At 43.9% G+C, this 19,743-nt stretch overlaps 1 protein-coding gene across 3 annotated transcripts in view; it reads right to left on the bottom strand.

The window, feature by feature from the left end:
• shank1 (SH3 and multiple ankyrin repeat domains 1) overlaps window positions 1-19,743 on the bottom strand; it is a 106,342-nt gene that overhangs the window by 19,053 nt on the left and 67,546 nt on the right. For all 3 annotated transcript variants that reach the window (XM_034711866.1, XM_034711864.1, XM_034711865.1), the window contains 7 exons: window positions 19,200-19,348; window positions 18,171-18,284; window positions 16,679-16,754; window positions 1,545-1,627; window positions 1,308-1,432; window positions 196-331; window positions 13-93 (listed from right to left, as the gene is read on the bottom strand). In XM_034711866.1, the coding sequence (XP_034567757.1) occupies window positions 13-93; window positions 196-331; window positions 1,308-1,432; window positions 1,545-1,627; window positions 16,679-16,754; window positions 18,171-18,284; window positions 19,200-19,348 (764 nt within the window). The remainder of the gene's footprint in view (window positions 1-12; window positions 94-195; window positions 332-1,307; window positions 1,433-1,544; window positions 1,628-16,678; window positions 16,755-18,170; window positions 18,285-19,199; window positions 19,349-19,743) is intronic.

Raw genomic sequence — 19,743 nt, 5'->3', positions numbered from 1 at the left:
GTCGTTTCTTACCCATCTCCTCCAGCTCTGAAGTCATGGATTTGGATCGGAGTGCGATAGCCGGAGTGCTCAGCCTCTTACTCTGCTGTGGGACTGGAGGGGAGGGAGCAGACAGAGGCAGCGCTGGTTAATCAGACTGAACAACAGCAAGTTTCAGTTACAGACAGGATCCACCTGCAGCGAGGAAGCTCTTACTTTTCTTTCTGGAACCCTCCTCCATGTCCGGGTTGCGGGTCACCATCACAACTTTCACCATGAGGCTGTTGCCGCCTTGCCGGATCATGTTGACGACCTGTCGGTGACCAACTTTCACCACGTTCTGACCGTTAACCTGCAGCGGACACAGACAACATGAGAAGGTCATAGTCTCAGTTTAAGGACACAGTCTAAGTGCTCTGAATTCAAACAGTGATTTAGCCCTCTAGAATGCCACACTCCCAACATGCAGGCCTGCTCGTCGTACCTAAAGTCTCTAAAAGCAGTATGGGAGGTAGAACGTTCAGTTATCAGGCCCCTCTCCTTTGGAATCATCTACCAGTCAGGGTCCAGGAGGCAGACACCCTCTCTACTTTTAAGAGTAGGCTTCAAACTTTCCTTTTTGATAAAGCTTATAGTTAGAGCTGGATCAGGCTTGGACCAGGTCTTAGTTATGCTGCTAAAGGCTTAGACTGACACACTGGGATCCAATCTCACCCCCTTCCTCCCAACCCCCTCATCACTTACTTTAACTCTTCCTGTCCCATTAAAGTTACTAACCATAGACCTTTCTGGAGTCCCTGAGCTCCCTTGTCTCGTAGGTTCCTCTGAGCTGCCGTATGCGTCCTCCTGCTGTGGACGTTCCAGACTCCTGCTGATACGGACGTGCTGGACTCCAGCGGCAACAGCTTCTACTACTCGAATCATCACTATCACCACTCCCTCTGTTTCTTATTCTCCTCTATCCCACTTTTCAGACCCAACTCGGTCGAGGCAGATGTGTGTCTAACATGAGTCTGGTCCTGCTCGAGGTTTCTGCCTCGAGCAGTTAAAGGAAGTTTGTCCTCACCGCTGTAACTTGCTAAATACTGCGAGGTGCAATGCTCATGATGGATTAAGACTGTCTTGGTGTTGGGTCTCTGTTCATAATTCGACATAGATTGGTCTAGACCTGCTCTGTTCGCAAAAGCGTCTTGAGATAACGTTTGTTGTGATTTGGCGCGATACAAATAAAGATTGATTGATTGAAAGTGACACCACATGAGATGTATCCACAAACTCTGCCTTTTAGAAATTAATAAAGAATATCTAAAAGTAAATAATGACCGTACTTCTATCAGGAAGTCCCCCATCCTGAGACCGGCTCTCCAGGCCACGCCTCCCTCGTCCACTGACTCCAGGTACTGCAGGGCGGGGAAGGCCGGGGTGGGAGTGAACTCCTCGATGGGAGTCTGAGCTGGAAACACCAATCAAATACCAAAAAGCATCAGCACTGCATGTGATACAATATCATTTATTATTATGACTGTACTTGAATCAGTGCAACTCCAGGACAGATTGCTTCCTACCTTTGGCCCCTCTGAGCACAAAGCCAAAACCCTCGCTGTCTTTTTTCTGCAGGAGGACCGTCTTCTCTTTGATTATGTAGTCACTGAGAGAGAGGAGACAAAGAGGGACAGAAGAACAAAGTGTGAGACAGGACACGAAAGAGAGAGGACAGATGAGGAAGTCACATACTGGACTTCCTAATCCTCGCACACCTTCCTGAATCGATAAAGATAGAGGTGAAATATGTCCCTCTCCATGCTGTCATTAAAGGGTTGTTAAAACTTCAAAAAGTAAAGTTTAACAACTCATATTTGTCTGTTAGGGAAACGATGATCAGCGCATCCACATTTTTTTCATATTTTTGTTTTTATTCATTTAAAAAAAGCTTAATTTTCATACTAATACAATCAGTTTTCATCCATCAGACTTTCACCACATCTACTTTCTTTCATGCCACCTTCTCTCCGTACATCAGCGACTTGAAACACACTTTCTTTTCTTCGCCGTGTTTCTGACAGCGAGCCCAGAGCGACTCAGAGAAGAAGAGATGCTATATACAGTATGATGGTGCTGCTTGTTGCCTGAGCAACAGCTAAAACTGGACGTAGGTTTACACCAGAGTCAAGCAATGTAGTGGTACGATAGTAACAGACACTGCATGTCCACAGGTGGAGAGTGGTGTGCGAAATATTGAATATACTCGATATATTGCCGATATCTCTGCAGACTAGGGATGACCACAATTAATGGACTATCGATTAATTGATTGTTAAGAAATTACTCGAAACCCATTTTTGTTATTAATTTTCCGTCACGTGGAACAAACATCATGTGGTCTCATATTACACTCATCTATCAGGGAGGTGTTTTAAGTTTAAAGCATGTTTGGATGTGAATCAGCTGTTAAAGGTGTTGCGCACAGCGGAGACGCTCAGCTGGCGGCTGCGGCTGTGCGTCAGGTCTCCACTTGCGCTTTTTAAAAGAGGATCAATACAAAACTGCTGCCAACAACAACACGGACACAAAGGTTGACAGCTTTAAACAGGATATTTCCCACCTTTGGATACAAAGGCAACAGACAGGTGGGAAATTCTGGTACGCTACGTTTACAGACCAGCAACATCAGAGCCGTCTGGGCTTTTCTCCAGCGGGACTGATTATGACCCGGTTGCGCTCCTGGCTGACACCTGACCGAATACACATGTTTATTTTTCTCAATAAGAATGAGTAGACAGAAAACTGGACACTGGGAGTCTGAAGTACTTTTCTGTTAGTATTATGAGCCTTCACTTTATAAGATTATGTCCTCGGAGAATATTTTAATGAGCCTGATCGTTGATATTCTGCGTGTCAAACGTGTGCCCGTATTCAATCCCGTCAGTTATTTGCATTTTGTTGCTGTAGAAAATAAAATTTAGGGGGAAAACAACGTATTTGGCATTGTTTTTGATGTAAGAATAATAATGTTTTTTTTTGATCAATTAATCGATAATTGATCGTTAACATTTCCAAAAATCGATCACGGGAAATAATTAAAATGTACATCCCTACTGCAGACAGCACACTCTCCTGTCCAATCAGAGAACTCTCCTGCATGCATGTGTGTTTTTATATCAGGAGAGGAGAGAGTGAAAGAGTTTATGGAGTAGGGTACGGCGGCAGCTTGAAGCCTCCAGGCAGCATCCAACCAGTCTTGGCTTACGAGTGCTCAGAGAGGCTGTTCTTTCTATGCATCAACCACAAGTCTCCACTCTCCCTCTTCAACCTCAAATGAACACAAAGCCCGCTGCACCTCCATTAGACTTTAAAAAAGACAAATGTACATCTGTGCGTCACTACTTTTCTTCTTCAAGACCTCAAACTTAACAAGTTATTATTTGGAAGCTTTTGGGTGCGACTGAAATCAACCACCAATATAGGGTGAAATCCAGATCCACACACGACACATTCTATATGCCTTTGTGTCTTAGCAATAACAACTTAATAACATGTTCAAATAAAATAATAAAGATCTTAAATTGTTTGAGTTTAACTCATTTAAGGTTCAAGGTTCAAGGTTCCTTTATTTATTTAGTCAGCGGTGACAGATAAACAAAACAGTAAAACAAATCACACCACAACATTAAAACATTTAAAACAGTAACAACATAAACACAATAGTGTTATGTGGCATCATTTAGCAGGCCAGTTGCTACCGGGACAAAAGAGTTCATCTTCCTATCCGTCCTGCTTTTTGGCAGTGCGTACCTGCAGTCTGAGGGAAGAGAGGATGGCACGGGTCAGCCACGATGGACCAGGCTCTGCTGAGGGTCCTGGCTCGATAAAGGCTCGACATGTCAGGCAGGGATGTGCTGCGACCCTGCTGCATATCTTTACGATAGCCTGAAGTCTCTTTTTAGTTTGAAAACTTGTCGATTCAATAAAACATCTGCATAAAAGTCTTGTGGACATTAAAACCCCTGAGGTTGCATTGACATTTTTGAGTCTTATTTCAATTTTGTACAACTTTTCTTTATAGTTTCTGTTCAGTCTTTTATGAAATGATTAAATTGTCTTCGTCTTGATTCTGCACATGTTTCAGTTAAGTTTTCTGTTCAGGTTTTACCAAATTATTTGTAAAAGTTCAGATGAAATTTTTGCAGAGTTTTCAAATAATTTTTAAAAGATATTATTGAAACTTTGGCAAAGTTTCCATCCATTTTTAAACAGGACTTATTAAAGTTGTTGTAAAGATTTTGGACAAGTTTTCACAAGAGCTCAATTAAATGTTCTGTACATTCCTCATTCAAATTATTTTACTGGTTTTACAAAACTTTTTATGCAACTTTTATTAAAATGTTTGCACAAGTTTGACAGGTTTCATCAGACGTGACAGATCTGCTCTCTGCCTTGTTAGCTGCTGGATGCCTGAATTTCCCTCCTCTGGATTATTCATCTTCTCTACGACAGATAAAACTGCATGAATGTTTAAATTCATACATTTTGACAGACTGTTCCTAAACTTCATGCATAAAAACAACATGTTACATTTGAGAATGAGTCTGATGTGAACTTTTGTTGTGCATCGTGCCTGAAAGAAGCTCTTAGAAGAGGTCACAGAGGTCACACACGGCTGCCTGTGACTCGTGTCCTGTTATGAATGGAAAGATCATCTACGCAGCCTATAAGTCACTCAGTGAGTCAGAGAGGTATATATACAGTGTCAGCCGCAACATACTGTAACCACATGCTGATGATCCCATCGTGCACCAAAATAGTCCCAACCCACTCCATCTGTTCCTCCTTCTCTCTTTCTGTCTTCACTGGCTCTCCTTCTTTGTGTATTTGCGGTCCTGATGGCCTCTCCATACCGCTCTCCATACTGGCTTCCTTCCCTTGTTCTCCAAACTTCTTCTCCTCCTCAGTTTTTTTCTTAACACATTTCCCGTCCTAATGATCTTTTTCATTCAGTCTATTGAGTGCATAATACTCTCTGCAGCTGTGAGAGCCTCTCTGTCTCTGCCAAGGCTGTCTCTTTGTTATTCGTGTCCTCTTCTGTTCGTCTCTGCCACCCAGCCCAGACCTCAAACGCTCGGAGAGGAGCTGATTGAATAAGTGAGCACATACTGTACAGACTCATCACACAAATCTGAACGCCGGATTGAGTGGTCAAAGTATCCTACAACTTGGAATAAGACACAATATGCAAACACACACATCATGTCGTCCCTGCAGCGGAAGCAACAAGTCACTACACGGATACGTAACCATGTTCACTTTGTTAAATCTGGCTTAAAAGGAAAGCAGTTTCCCAGTGTGAGCTTTCCAAAAAGCACTGCTGACAGGATGCATGTACAGGATTAAATCAGTGCAGAGATCAGAGACACATGTTGTCTACAGGGGGCGCCAAACCGGACACACACCAGAAGTTCCTCACAGGAGCTTTAATCCATAGACTGTATATATAATGGACAGTGTCGCTCAGCCTTTTCCCATTGTACGGTTTTGAAGCCAAAATATCCCGTCCCGTTTGTAAATTTTCTGCAGTCAGAGTCTGTGCAGTAGGGAATTTGTGTGTTTCCACGGTAACAAGCTCCGCCCTACAGCGTACCGTCCACAAAGTTTCTCTATACGGCAGCTGTCAATCAAAGTAAACCCGGATGTAAAACCCTGTTTTTTAACTTCTAATAACTAACAAAGAGGAAACTTTCAGAAAAAAGAGGCCTTGAACACAAAACAGTCAAATAATAACTACATATAACAACAGCATACGGATGTGAGAAACATTCGTACGACGTGTATTTATTTTTTAAAGTTTGACTGCAGACCCATTCAAATGAATGGGGGAGACCGAGTTTGTGACCTATACTGCTGTCAGCCAGTAGGGGGAGCAGTTTTCATGGCGGCCTCACTTCGAGCCGAGCGAGATGACGTCCATTTTATATCCAGTCTATGCTTTAAACACTTAAACAAAACTCTGACTCTGGATAATGAGACTTTAATTAAAGCACCTGTGAGAAACTTTCTGCTTCTGGTGTTTTTGGCGCCCCCTGTGGGCAAAACCGTAACTTTTATCTCTTCGCTGATCTCATCCTGTAAATTTGCAGGCCCCTTTTTTCTGATGCAATCCCATCCTGCTGTCTTTAGATATCAAACACATCACTCACTGTGAGTCTTTCCTTTGTAATGCAACCAAAGGATGTGTCTGCAGGATACTGTAGCTAACTATGTGGCAGCAGCTACAAGCATCAAAACAGCTTCATATAGACATGATCAATTTAACCCCTGATGGTCTGGTGTGCTTTTGTAGGTCATCAAGAGCCATCAGTATTAATTTCATTCAGTTTCGTAACTAGCTACAAAATGCTCACAGGAGCTTTAAAGGAGCAGTGCTTTAAAAATGCCTCAAACATGCTACACTGCAGTTGGGTAGTTTTACACACATCTCAAAGGTGACAGGACAATCAAAACAACCACACTCAAGAGAAAAGGCAAGCTAAAACACACAGTTGTGGTTAGATACTCATCAAGAGGCTGGCAGGCTCTTTAAGGGCAGGTGTGGTAATCGCTCTATTCTGCTCAGGTTGACAGAGTCAATGAATTATGAAATATGCAGCACATGCAAAAACACACAACTAACCAAAAGGTGCATTAACATGTCATATCTTAATTACATGGAGTCACAGATGCACTCAGAGCCGTTTGCAGAACAATCTCTGAGAAGGAAGTGACACTCAGAAAGCCAAGTCATCTCTGGTGTGAACACATAATCATGGAAACGGTTCTACAGAGAGCCTCTCTTTCATTCAGTCACTGGAAGAAGTGTCACATCATGACTCTTGTGTTTACGTTGCTCTTCTTTATTGGCTCATGTTTGTGTGTCCAGGCAGGATCGAAATCACTCCACTGAGTCCCATCCAACTATGACTGCCTCACGCTTCGCTGTCGTCAGGGATATCATCAACAGGAGGCGTCATTTGCTTCGTCTCAGCTGGATCAGCTCGAGTCACAAATTCTGGGCTGGAGTTAGGATGAGAAATGCAGCCGTCATGTGCTTCCATTCAGTCGATCATGAGACTCCAAAATAAACTGTGCTGCTGAGCTGTGTGTGCAACCTTCGAACCTGGAAGCATCACATTCTGCAAGTGTGGTTTGGATACTGTCAGCAATACATCGGAGTGATGCCTACACTACAGAAGCTTACTCAGAGGACTGTTTGCTTCTTTTCAATGCTTTTAAAAACAACACAATCTGCATTATTCTTACATTAGATAGCATCAAGAAGTGCCCAGCGTATGAAGAAGAGATCTACAGTCAGATTTTCAATTCAAAGCTGCAGCGAGCGAAACAGAGAACGCAGCGTTGGTCGAGTTCAAGAGATTACGTAAAGAGAGTGACCGCTAATGAAACCAAAGCAGTGAAACAGAAAATAAGACGATATTTATCAGTGTGTCAAAAGTTTGTCTCTTAATGACTTTAAAATGCTGCAGCACTGTTTGCAGTGCGGTGATAGAAACCAGCAATCTCTGATGCCTCAGAGTCAGGTATCTGTAACGTGACCTCACCTGGTCATGCTTAAAGAAGAGTGATACAGGGGGAAAATATTGAATAGTCCATACAATTATGACTGCATCTTTTTACTTTTCAGATATTTAATTATTCTGCTTTCCTTTTGAGAGCCATCTCCTTGCGACAACTCTGTAACTTTACATATTGCAACTGAACCAGCCGTTAGTTCTGCTCTCTGGAGTCTCTACGTCTCACTCAGAGCAGGTTCAGGACCGCAGGACTAGCTACACTCCTTGTAGCCTGCGCAGTGTTAGTAGTGTTCAGTCATCAGGGCTGGAGATGCATGTAACAGATCTGGACGATCCAGCAGTGTGTCTCTCTATGTTGCATACGAGAAGTGGAGAGAGACATGAAGCAGGTTTGTCCGAGCAGAGGTGTCAGAGAGGAGCTGGAACTTGTCATGCATGCTGCATCGTTAAAAACTCCCTCCCATGCACTGTTTCCAATTTGTCTGCACTCTCTTTACCTCTCTCTCTTTTTCTCACACACACACACACACACACACACACACACACACACAGACGATCACACCGGTAAACATACAGAAGCACGCCACACATCACACATGACACAACAACACATGCAATCAACCGGTCAACAGACGAGAGGAGATCTCCCTGATCTGTCGTACAGTTTTTGGTGGACATCAGCGCACACTCACACACACACACACACACACACACACACACACACACACACACACACACACACACACACACACACACGCCATCCTTGCACGCAGTCACACTCACACACACATGGGCAATGCACACAAACAAACACGTAATCACTCTGCACATCAGTAAAAGCAGTAAGCATGTGTTGTGCCGGTGCAGCATTGCTCGAGGTCGGCTGTTCAGAGAGCGATTCAAAGCGAGGAGAAACGCCACAGTCTCACACACACACACACGCACACACACATGTTCACAAAGCAAAACACGGAACAGCTGCACAGCTCATACACCAAGGCTGTGCAGCAGCTCTCGTCCGTCCTCACACACATCATGCACACACACAGTCACATTGAGACACTCTAAATCAAACACATCCGCCTGCAAGCATGCGTTGCAACATCTGTCAATCTATCTTATCGATCCTGCCTGGCCGTCCATGATGTCCACATGCATGCATCCCTCCCTCCGCCACCCCCCCACATCTCCCCCGGCAACTGGAGGGAGAGAGGGAGAGCAAGTGATAGAGGGAGGGGAGGGTGAGGGGGGGTATGAAAAACCATGGCAGGTACCTGTAAATGAACCAGATGCTCCTATTCACAGGGCCGAGCGACGGCCAGGAAGAAGAGAGGGAGAGGGAGAGGGAGAGATCCTCCTCGCCGCATGCCCCCATCGCCATTTCCTCCCCTCCCTCTCCTCTCCTCCTCCTTCTCCTGCTCCTTCTCCTTCTCGTCTTCCAGCGAGAAAGCAGCGAGCGCGAGCCGCGAGGGAGGAGGAGTAGGAGGAGGAGGTAGAGGAGGAGGAGGAGGAGGAGGAGGAGAGAGAGATGGAAGAAGGGAAAGGGAGAGGGCCGAGCTCTCCCAGCCCCTTCATTCTTAAGACGGAGAGAGAGAGAGGAGGAGAGAGAGAGAGAGATGGAGATGGTTCATTGTGACTGCGACACAAGGAAAGAGAGAGAGGAGAGAGAGGAGAGGAGCAGGGGCAGAGGGAGGGGGGGATAAGGTGGCTTAAAAAAAGAAGGGAAGAGAAATGAGGTAATTTGGAAAAAGAGGGAGAGAGAGGGAGAGGTGATTGGGTTTGTTTGCAGGGGGTTTCACGCAAACACACACACACACTCACACACACACAGCTGCGCACACATACAGTCAAAACATGCAACTCCACCATCAACTCCTCCTCCTCTTCCTCCTCTCCTCCTCCTCCTCCTCCTATGGTTTACATATATAGTATTCACTCCTCCTTTCCGTCGCTGTCATGGCTTCCCATTCATAAAAACAGATGCGGCTGAGATGAGTTTTTGCTGTAGCGTCTAATCTGAAATAATGAACTTAGAGGGAGTGAGAGAAGGTTTTAAGTCTGGAATAACTGCGCAGGAATCCTTATTATCCAGTGATGTAATAATAAATGACAAGTCTTATGATTATTATGTAATAATACAAAGAGGAAATGATACCACAAGATGATTTGCTCTCATTTGTAGAAGAATAAATCAGATGTTCTGCTGTTATTGACCCTGCATGCCTTTAAATCACACCTCAATCACCTCACCCGCCCTCCCTCCCTCCCCTCACAGCCTCACATTTGCTGTAAACATAGCATGAATGAAAGGGTAAATCAAGGGAAAGTGGGGGAGGAGAGGAGGGATGACAGACAGGAAGAGAGAGGACAGAGAAACAGCTGGCCGAGTGAGTGGCGGAAGAAGGGAGAAGAGGAGGAGGAGGAGGAGGAGGAGAAGAGGAGAGAGAGAGAGAGGGACAGATCCTCTCAAATAGGCACTCACATCATCTCTTAGTCAGAGCCTCCTCTCCACGTATGGCGAAGCTGTCGTCCCCTCTGCTTGCCCTCCCTTCCTTCCTCCCTCCTTCCTTCCCTCCTTCCTTCTGTCTCTCCCCTCCTGCATTCGAGGACGATCTCAGCTCTTGTCCCTTTCTCCGCTCACATCCCTGCCTTTTTGTTTCCCTCCCTGCATGTCGGGGCTACACCGCTGTGATTCTGTGTACAGTACTGCATGTGTGTGTGTGTGTATGTGTGCGTGCATGCATGAGAAGGAGAGAGAGAGAGAGAGAAAAGGGGGAAAGAGAGGACATGGATGGAAAAGAGAAAAAGAGAGAGAGATGGGGGAGGGAGCAGAAGAGGAAACAGAAGGTCCACATGATTGTGTTCATGTGTTTCTGCATGTCTGCTTAATGTGATCTGTAGCAGTGTGTGTGTGTGCATCTGTGCTTCTATTTCACTGAGGCACATCCTGAACACACACTTTGATGCAGCTCTCGGAGCACACACCCGGAGCGGACACTTGAGAGGGGAAACTCTGCTGGGATCCACCGCAGATTCATCCACAAGTACCAGATATTTTACAAACATAACATCACACGAAAACTAAACGTGTGTGAGGCATGCAGAAAGTAAGAGTCTCACACTCAGACAAAACAAATCAGCTCAGCAGTGTTCAGCGTTATTCTGCCTCTCCTCCAGTCTGTGTGTGCTCACTTGTCCTTATTTGACACTCTGTTGGCCCAAAAATGGTCTCATGTGGGCAGAGAGGAGCAGCAGCATGTACAGACTGTGGACAGTAACTCAGAGCATCTTTGGCAAAGACACAGAGATTCAATAAACCAGCAGTTAAAGCATTTACACTCTGACTTACGCTGGTGGTGTTGCATGGGTTTTGGAAGCCTGCTCAGAGTTAAAGTTTCAGCAAACAGAAGAAGGAGGAGGAAACGTAGAAATCTACTATTCCTGTGCAGTTTTTCCACAAACAGGCGATATCTCGAGAAAAATGCACGACACTTTTACACTTTCACATTCAATTAATTTAATAATATATATCAGGATGTTCTCTTGCATGCTAACAAAGCCTTTCAGCGTCGACACTTGTACAGTCATGGCCAAAAGTTTTGAGAATGACACAAATATTACATTTTCACAAAGTCTGCTGCTTCAGGGTTTTTAGGTGTTTTTGTCAGATGTTTCTATGGTATAATGAAATACAATTAGAAGCATTTCATAAGTATCAAAAGCTTTTATTGAGAATTACACAGAATTCATGCAATAAGTCAATATTTGCAGTGTTGACCCTTCTTTTTCAAGACCTCTGCAATTCTCCCTGGCATGCTGTCAATCAACTTCTGGACCAAATCCTGACTGATGGCAGTCCATTCTTGCATAATCAATGCTTGGAGTTTGTCAGAATTTGTGGGTTTTTGATTGCCCACCCGCCTCTTGAGGATTGACCACAAGTTCTCGGTTGACTGAGGTGCAATCTTACTCACTGCTATAAACTTCCCTGTTAGGCCCTTTTTGTGCAATGCAATGATGGCTGCACGTGTTTCCTTGCAGGTAACCATGGCTAACAGATGAGGAACAATGGTGTCATGCACCATCTTCCTTTTAAAGTGTCCAGTCACTCAATCATGACAGATTGATCACCAGCCTTGTCCTCATCAACACCCACACCTGTGTTAATGTGTGTGACGCCTGTGTGTCATTGAAATTATGTTAGCTGGTCCTTTTGTGGCAGGGCTGAAATGCAGTGGAAATGTGTTTTTGGTGATAAAGTTCATTTTCAAGGCAAAGAGGGACTTTGCAATTAATTGCAGTTGAGCTGATCACTCCTCATAACATTCTGGAGTATATGCAAATTGCCATTTTAAAAACTGAAGCAGCAGACTTTGTGAAAATGTAATATTTGTGTCATTCTCAAAACTTTTGGCCATGACTGTAACACACGTGCAATGCAGTGTTGCACAAATCACATGCAGAAGAAGTTTCATTACAGGTTATGATCTCAGGGCTGGTGGTGACACAGATTAAACATAACTCTAAACATCATCACAAAGTATTGATGATGTGTAAGTAAGTCAGTTCCCTTTTTATAGAAGTTTATCACTCCACCTCTACTCTCTCCTCCTCTTCTCTAGGTCTGTATTTCTCTCTGCAGGTCTGAGCCGCTGGTCTCAGAATAATAGCAGAAGGAGGGGATTTAATTTAAAGGCAGAAAATAGACTTTTTAGAATTTTTCAGTTGTTTATAAGTACGTGTGACCAAACTGCATTTATCTGGTGTTAAGTCCTGTATTTTAATATATAACGCAGAAAAAAAAATAAAAAAAGGAATATCATTTTTTTCTGATTTCATTTAGCCCTAAAGATAAACACCTACAAGAATAAGTTTGAATGATCCTCATTTCATTCATTGGATTCTTTTCAATTGAGAAAAAAAGGTTGTTATCCTTTCTAAATGGTCTCACTTTACAAAAACATCTAGATAATCAAGCATGCCTCACCGTGATTGGCTGATTGACCGGAGTTTGGTAAAAACCTCTTAACCAATGGTAGAGAAAAAATTCTGCACTCTGGGTTTATTAATGAGCTACCGTGCAAACTGTAGAAATCACTATGGCTGTTCTCAAAACGGCCTGCTACATACTACATACTGCGTTTGAATGTAGTCTGTAGTATGAGTGTTCTGTTGGATCTGGTCTGCAGGATACTGGGCCAGACGTCCCTAGATTTCCGGTTTCAGACAGCAGAAGTAAACAACGGCATAGCTGATAGAGAAACTGCTTCTTTAGCATCACTTATGATTTAAAATGTCAGGAAGTGGTTTATATGGAATTTAATAGTTTTCACGTTACCTAAAAACTGAGTTCCTCTCGTCAAAAAAGAAGAAAAAAGAAAAAGCAGCGCTGTGCATTATGGGAGGGAGACTGGTCCGATGCATACTGAATCAGTAAGACATTCGCAGAGTTTTGGCATACTGCAGATTTTGCTCTTTTGCACATACAACGTACTAGATACTGAATTTTGGCCAAATCGTACGTACTGCTAGTATAGTAGGCAGATCGAAAACAGCCTATATGTTTGTGTTTATGTTTATCTGGGACAAGGCTGAGCTTTCCATCATCTCAGTTTAGCCTTAGCATGTAGGCATTTAAGTGTACAGCTTTTCCACCTGAAGGCAAGAGAACCATGAATGTACAGTATGTGCAAAATTCAGCCGCGGCCAACCAGACAATCGTTTTTAATATTTCACTTATAGAAGAAAAAGGAGTTGGTAGAAGAGTCCTACAAGGTCACCAACGTTACCATCACAAAATAAGACAATAATCAGTATTCAATGAGTCTTTAAATTTCTTATCAGCCCTGCGTTTTGCCTCACAGGCAAAAGTTTAAAAGTAAAACAGGGGCCATCCTGCAGGAAGCTTCCTCCCTGTTGCTTCCACACAATTAAAAAAAACTCTTTTCATCCATTTGTAAACAGAATGCTCTCCTCTTCATCCCTCTCTTCAACTCTCCTCTCCCTTTGGAGTGCCCTTCACTGTCTGACCTCCAGATGGAGACTCCCCAGGGGAGAGAAGGTGAGAGAAAGAAAATTAAAAAGTACAGGGGGTTAAGTAATACAGCGATGAATAAAAGAGCAAGGGAGGGATGCAGAGATGGTCAGAAGACATGGCCAAATATAGAGGGATGAAAGGAGGGATAGATGAGATATTACATGTAGTGATAAAGGCTGTGAAAGTAGGCCCATGTGAGGGCGGCTCTGAGTCAGCCCTGCCTGCCTGCCCGGCCAAACAAACGGGCTCTGGCTCGGTCTCTCCTGCAGCACACGGCTTTAATTATCCATGATGTGTGTGTTAGCGCGTGTGCACAAACATATGTGTGGGATTTTTGCATGGCTGACTGTGCTGCCTGCATGAAATGTCACTGTTGATGAAAAGCATGTTAATAATAAATGATACTGTGTGCGAGAGAGAGAGAGAGAGAGAGAGAGAGAGAGAGAGAGAGAGAGAGAGAGAGAGAGGGGACACAATTACAGAGGGACATAAAGGAAAACACGAGAAGTAAAAAAAAAAAAAGGCTTGAGAGCTTGAAAGTTGAGGAATGATAAAGGCTGATCATGAGGGAGAGAGGGAAAGAAAGAGGGAGAGAGGGATGCAGAAGGCGGGGCTTCATGTAAATAATACATGTGATTGATAATGGCTTTATTTCTATGTAAATAATTCTCTCTTTGCTCAGACCAAGTCACACAAACCGAAATGAGTTTGCCTCAAAGCGACAGAGTTCACCCTGATGCAGATGCAAGGCATTAAAGAGAATGTCATTATATTAGGTTGGGTAATGAGGAAAAAACACACAGAGTCACAGTCGATAGACAAGAGTTTTACCCACTCGAGTGTAAACAGATCACCTCCACAGAAAATACAGCAGAGCTCCTTTCCTCCATCTCCTCTGGAAACACTGCCTCATTGTTTTAAACCTCCGGCATGGCAGAGCTACGTTAGTGTTTCCTGCAGAGTGACAGTGACTCTGGATATGACGGGATATACTGTTAGATTAAAAAAATGATACAAAACCAACGCATGAGTCGACTCTAAAACACCAAAATGCACCAAAATGACCTGCAGCAGATACATAACATCGATGATCTCTCTCTGTCTTTGATTCTCTGCAGGATGGACATGAAGTCGTAGTCCTGGACTTGAAACTGTAACCACCAAAATGAAATCAATTCATCCTCAAGTCATCCTCCTGCGTTGAAAAGTGAAACCAATGGAGAAGTAAAATAAACTGCAGTTCCTTGAGTGTCCACTTGAGGCAATTGATGCAGCTATTAAGCCTGATTTATACTTCTACGCCGGTGGTCAGCGTAGCTCTCGTACCTACGCAGAGGCCTACGCGCGTAGCTGACCTCCACCTCCTCCAAAATGTAACTACCCATAGAATTGACGTGGATCGCAAGCCCTGTGATTGGTCCGCTCGGCGGCATTGTATTTCCTGCACTTCCAGCACTTCTGAGATCCCCTCTCATCGGCCGTGTATTTCATCTCCTCCTCTCTATTCTTCATGTAATCATGTCTGTATGATAAACAGCAACAAGTATCAGCTGTAGATTAACAGAACACGCTCTGAATCTCTGTGGAAAAGTAAAGCAGGCGACCGGCTATCAGAGAGACCGCACTGCCCTCAGCGGAGAATCTGCCTTTAGCAGGAAACCTCACAAGTGCCCGTACAAAATGCAACATTTTAGCAGGAGGATTAAACAGATTTACTGGTAATGACATGTTTTGGGTCTCTATAGCTTATCATTTTAATTGTGATAATTACACAGAGGTGTTTTTGTAACTTGTTCTTACTGATTTTGATCTAGTCAAAGTGTTCTGGATAACTGATTTGACTGACAGGTGGGTGCATTGTAGCTGTTGGTGAGGCAGCAAGGCTTTGGCCTCAACGCCACTTTTTTTTCTCCTTCATTGATAGGACAGCTGAAGAGAGACAGGAAATGTGGGGAGTAGAGAGAGGGGGGAGACATGCAGCATATGGTCTGGGCCAGGAGTCGAACCAGCGACCTCTGCGACAAGGACTATAGCCTCTGTATATGGGGCGTACTTAGACCACTAGGCCACAGGCACCCCTCAACTCCACTTCTTTACCGGTTTTTCAATCAGCTGGGAGTTAGTTGGAGTCAACATTCAACATGGAGAGACTGTCTTCGTTGGGCTTGTGTGGTTGAACTTTGAACTTTTAGGTTAAAAAATGCCCTCACTTCAGCCGAAGACAACCGTGTGAAAACTATGTCATGAATGCTTTGAGTGCATTTTCAAAATTTAAAACAAAATTGGACAAATAAAAGTGAAACCAGCTCAGTCGAGTCAAATTTAAAGATTTTCCTTTCAAGCGTTCTTATAATATGAGTGACATACTCACTGACAGACAGACACATCGATATCATGACGCCTGCCTCCCACTATGACTGTATCAGCACAACAAACAGAAAGACCTCCGTCAAAGGATTGAAGATCTCAGGAGCTTTAAGGAAAGTCAGGTTTTATAGCTCTCGTCAGGTCGGGGGTACATTGGTCATCGAAGGCAGTGACTATGACGAGGTGATTATATGATATCTGTTAACACAAAGACATTTCAAACTTAGTCATCAGAGTTCTCTGAAAGAACCTAACAAGTTCATCCTACCTACAAACTGCAGCCTGGCAACAGGTCTGTGCACCTCAGGACCAGACACCAGCTCTAACTCTCTCTCTGTGCCCGGTTTGAATCAGCAAACCAGCGAGTCAAAACACAGCCAGCAAACCTGCGCCTTCAGGAGAACCAAGCAGGACCAGCATCCAGACCTGAGGAAGTGAACCCTCGCACATCATCATCATCCTGCACCATGAGTCACTCACAACACATCGCATCACACTCATCAAAACACCACTGAATCATCCACATGAATCATCGCGCCTGGATGGATGTGTACAGTATGTTACCATACAAACACATCCGCCCTCCACATGTGCTGCAGGTCTAAAAATGCAGCAGAGGAGTCAGAGTGAAGGAGCGTTTTCTCAAGTTATTCTTTCCTGGCAGTAATCTGAATGTCAAGCTTCTCTTCTTTGAACTTGCATTCAACCAGCCTCTCAGGACTGCAGTTCTTACCTGGGAGCGTCAAAGCTGTCATAGGATCCCACAGTGTAATGACGGAACAGCCTTTTGGCTCGTTCTCCACGGCTCTCTGAAACACAGAATCACAGAGACGTCAGCACTCTGCACCTACAGTCAATCTATTTACACGGCTTATTACACCGCAGTTCAGTTACTGCGTTACTATTACTACATTAATATAATGTCATAACAAGAGAGTTTCCCATGACTGACACCAGAGGACACGGCTAGGTAGTGCATGCAGGAAGAAATCCTCTATAGATGTAACTGGTTGCATCTCTAAAGCATGTATGAGGACATTTCTCACTCTTATAACAGATCAGTTAAAACAATGTGCTGACAACTGAGGTGACCTGAATGTGAAGCGGAGAAACTCTGCTTAATGTGAGGATTGTCATCGCTCCGCCCACTTCACGCTCATGGTGAATTTCTCAGGAGTTAAGGGGCATAAAGCTTCTGTGGACTCTATGCCGTCGAGTCCTCAGAAGCCTCACGTTCACCTCCTCCAAAACATAACGACCACAGACTGTATAATAAATGGACGTAGTATCTGTTTTGAGGCCAGCCGGCGGCAGCAACCATATTGCCGCCGTCGAGCGATTGTGACGTAAAGAGGCGGGCTTTGAGCCTCCTAGCCAACAGCTGCAGTGTTCCCGCCTGTCAATCAAGTCAGCTGTATCTCTCATTGGAAGACTTGTGATCTCAATATCCTTGAAATTGCAGTGCCAATCAAGAAATTAGTTATCCAGACTACACTCATCTTTTGTACCAGGATGTAAACATGTTTATTTCTGCTGTAAAGATCGTCTTCTTTGTATGGGTGTGTATGTGGTTTCTGGTACTTCTGGAGCCAGCCTCAAGTGGATCTTCGATGTACTGCAGTTTTTAGCACTTCTGCATTGGACTCATATTTTTAGACCGGAGGTTGCTGCTTGGTAACAACGCATCAAATTGACGCAGACAACAAGCCCTGTGATTGGTCCCCTGGGTAGCATGGTGTTTCAGGAACTGTCGTTCATTACATCGCCTCCAACGTCTCCTCTATTTTCTTCTTTGCAGTACTTGCAGTATGATCAACTGCTGCTCAACATTTATCAGCACGAGTGTCAACATAATATGCTCAGAAAAGACGCTCAGAAAAGACGCTCAGAAAAGACGCTCAGAAAAGACGCTCAGCCAACATAGCTTCCTGTGCACAAACAAGCAGGGAAGGTTGCAGGACCAGAAAATGGAAAATGACAAGCATAGTCTGTTGAACCAGAAACATGAACGAACATTTGAGGAACTTACCAAAAAATAACAACAATTACTGTAATATTTATTATCAAAGATCCACTTTTAATGTCTTTCTTTATCCATAAATAATCCTATGTGACTTTTTTCTTGTTAAAGTGATGCTGGATGTATTTTTTAAGAATGAGCCTCCTGCTCAAAGTGTCTGTTTTTGTTTTTGTGTTTGTGTTTGTCTGCGAGTGCTCATGATCACCTGATCGGTTGTCTTGGCTTCGAAGCATCACTTCCTCCACACAGTCGGAGGGGAACCAGCCTGTGCGACCCCTGACCGTCCCCTCCCAGTATCCGCCCTCGCCAACACTGAGCACTAGAGGGGGTGGCAGGAAATAGCAGCATGTCAGGAGGACAAGGAAACACAACAGGCACCAACACACACACAGACACACAGAGACACACACACACACGCTCACACAAACACACACACACACAGACACCAAGGAGAAATGAACACACGCAAAAAGATAAACAACAGTATACAGACAGAAAATAAATCACATACAGACATGCAAACCTCCTACATACTCACCAAAGACATACATACCTGGAAACATCTTAGACTTACTCACAAACACACACATATTCATACCTGCAGACATTGAATACAAACATGTAGAGACCTTACACTTATGTTAGGACATGTGACAAACTCATCTGAAGACACTCTGATCAGACTCTCAATCTTCATCCTTCTCTCTGTGACATATTCATAAATGTGCTCCTCTGATTGTTCTGTTAAATATAAAGTTACATTCTGGATATGTTCCAATGTACTGTTATCTGATTTCATGCAGACAGCTATGTTTGTATGGGTGTGTGTGATCAGTGTGTGTGTAACTTTATCAGTTAGCTAAATGGTGTTAGCTTAAAAGCTGCTAATTCAATCTTGACTCTGAAATTGTCAAACCCCTGCAGTCAGCAGCGAACATTTTATGAGGAAGTGTTTGGAGCGTTTCCAAAGCCTTAAAGAGAGGATGAACTGAACTGATTTTATAACATGTATATCTTTTAAATACATCTCTAATGTTTCTATATTTGCATCATTTTACTAATTAAACAGGTTTATGCAACAAGAACTGCTGACTGACTGAGTTTGAAGCAAACACCCCTCCACACACCTGTGAGGCTGCACACAAGCAGTGGTTCCACCCACACGGAGGACAAAATGCTGTGTTATGTTAAAGCAAGCACTCATACAGTACATATGAGCTGAGTGAGTGCTCACCTTTGACCCTGTCTCCTTTACTAAAGCTGATTTCGCGCTCGCCCTGGGCAGAGTGTGATCGGGTAGCTACAAAGACTCGTCCTGGGACAGCGCTGTACAGGCGTCTCCGCTGGCCCGCAGTTTGTACAGCTGTGCTGGTCGGAGGAGGCCTGAGGGAGGGAGGAGAGGAGATTTCATGGGATGGAGGTGAGATCTGTTATTTCTGATGTACTTCAGGAAATGAACAGTGATCGGTCAGTACTAGCTGGACCACAAACGTGCAACAAATGGAAACCTGAACACTTTCCTTGCAACGATCCTGATTCTTGATTTGTATGTAGAATCCATAGACAGAGGTGATACAGGACTTGGATGTCTGATTGCAAGTGATGACTGTTTGACTGAATTTGACACAACGGCTACTACAGACAGGAAATTTGAGGATTTTTAAGACTTGTGTTTGCAAACATTAGTCTGTCCTGCTCCTTCTCAGGTCAGATTTAAATGGTTCAATATTGACTTTTGCAGATATGTTCACTCAAAACTCATGGAGGTCTCTTTATGA

Source organism: Notolabrus celidotus, chromosome 20, assembly GCF_009762535.1.
Source record: "Notolabrus celidotus isolate fNotCel1 chromosome 20, fNotCel1.pri, whole genome shotgun sequence".
NCBI classification, from domain to species: Eukaryota; Metazoa; Chordata; class Actinopteri; order Labriformes; family Labridae; genus Notolabrus; species Notolabrus celidotus.
This window is presented reverse-complemented; position numbering and strand designations above follow the sequence as displayed.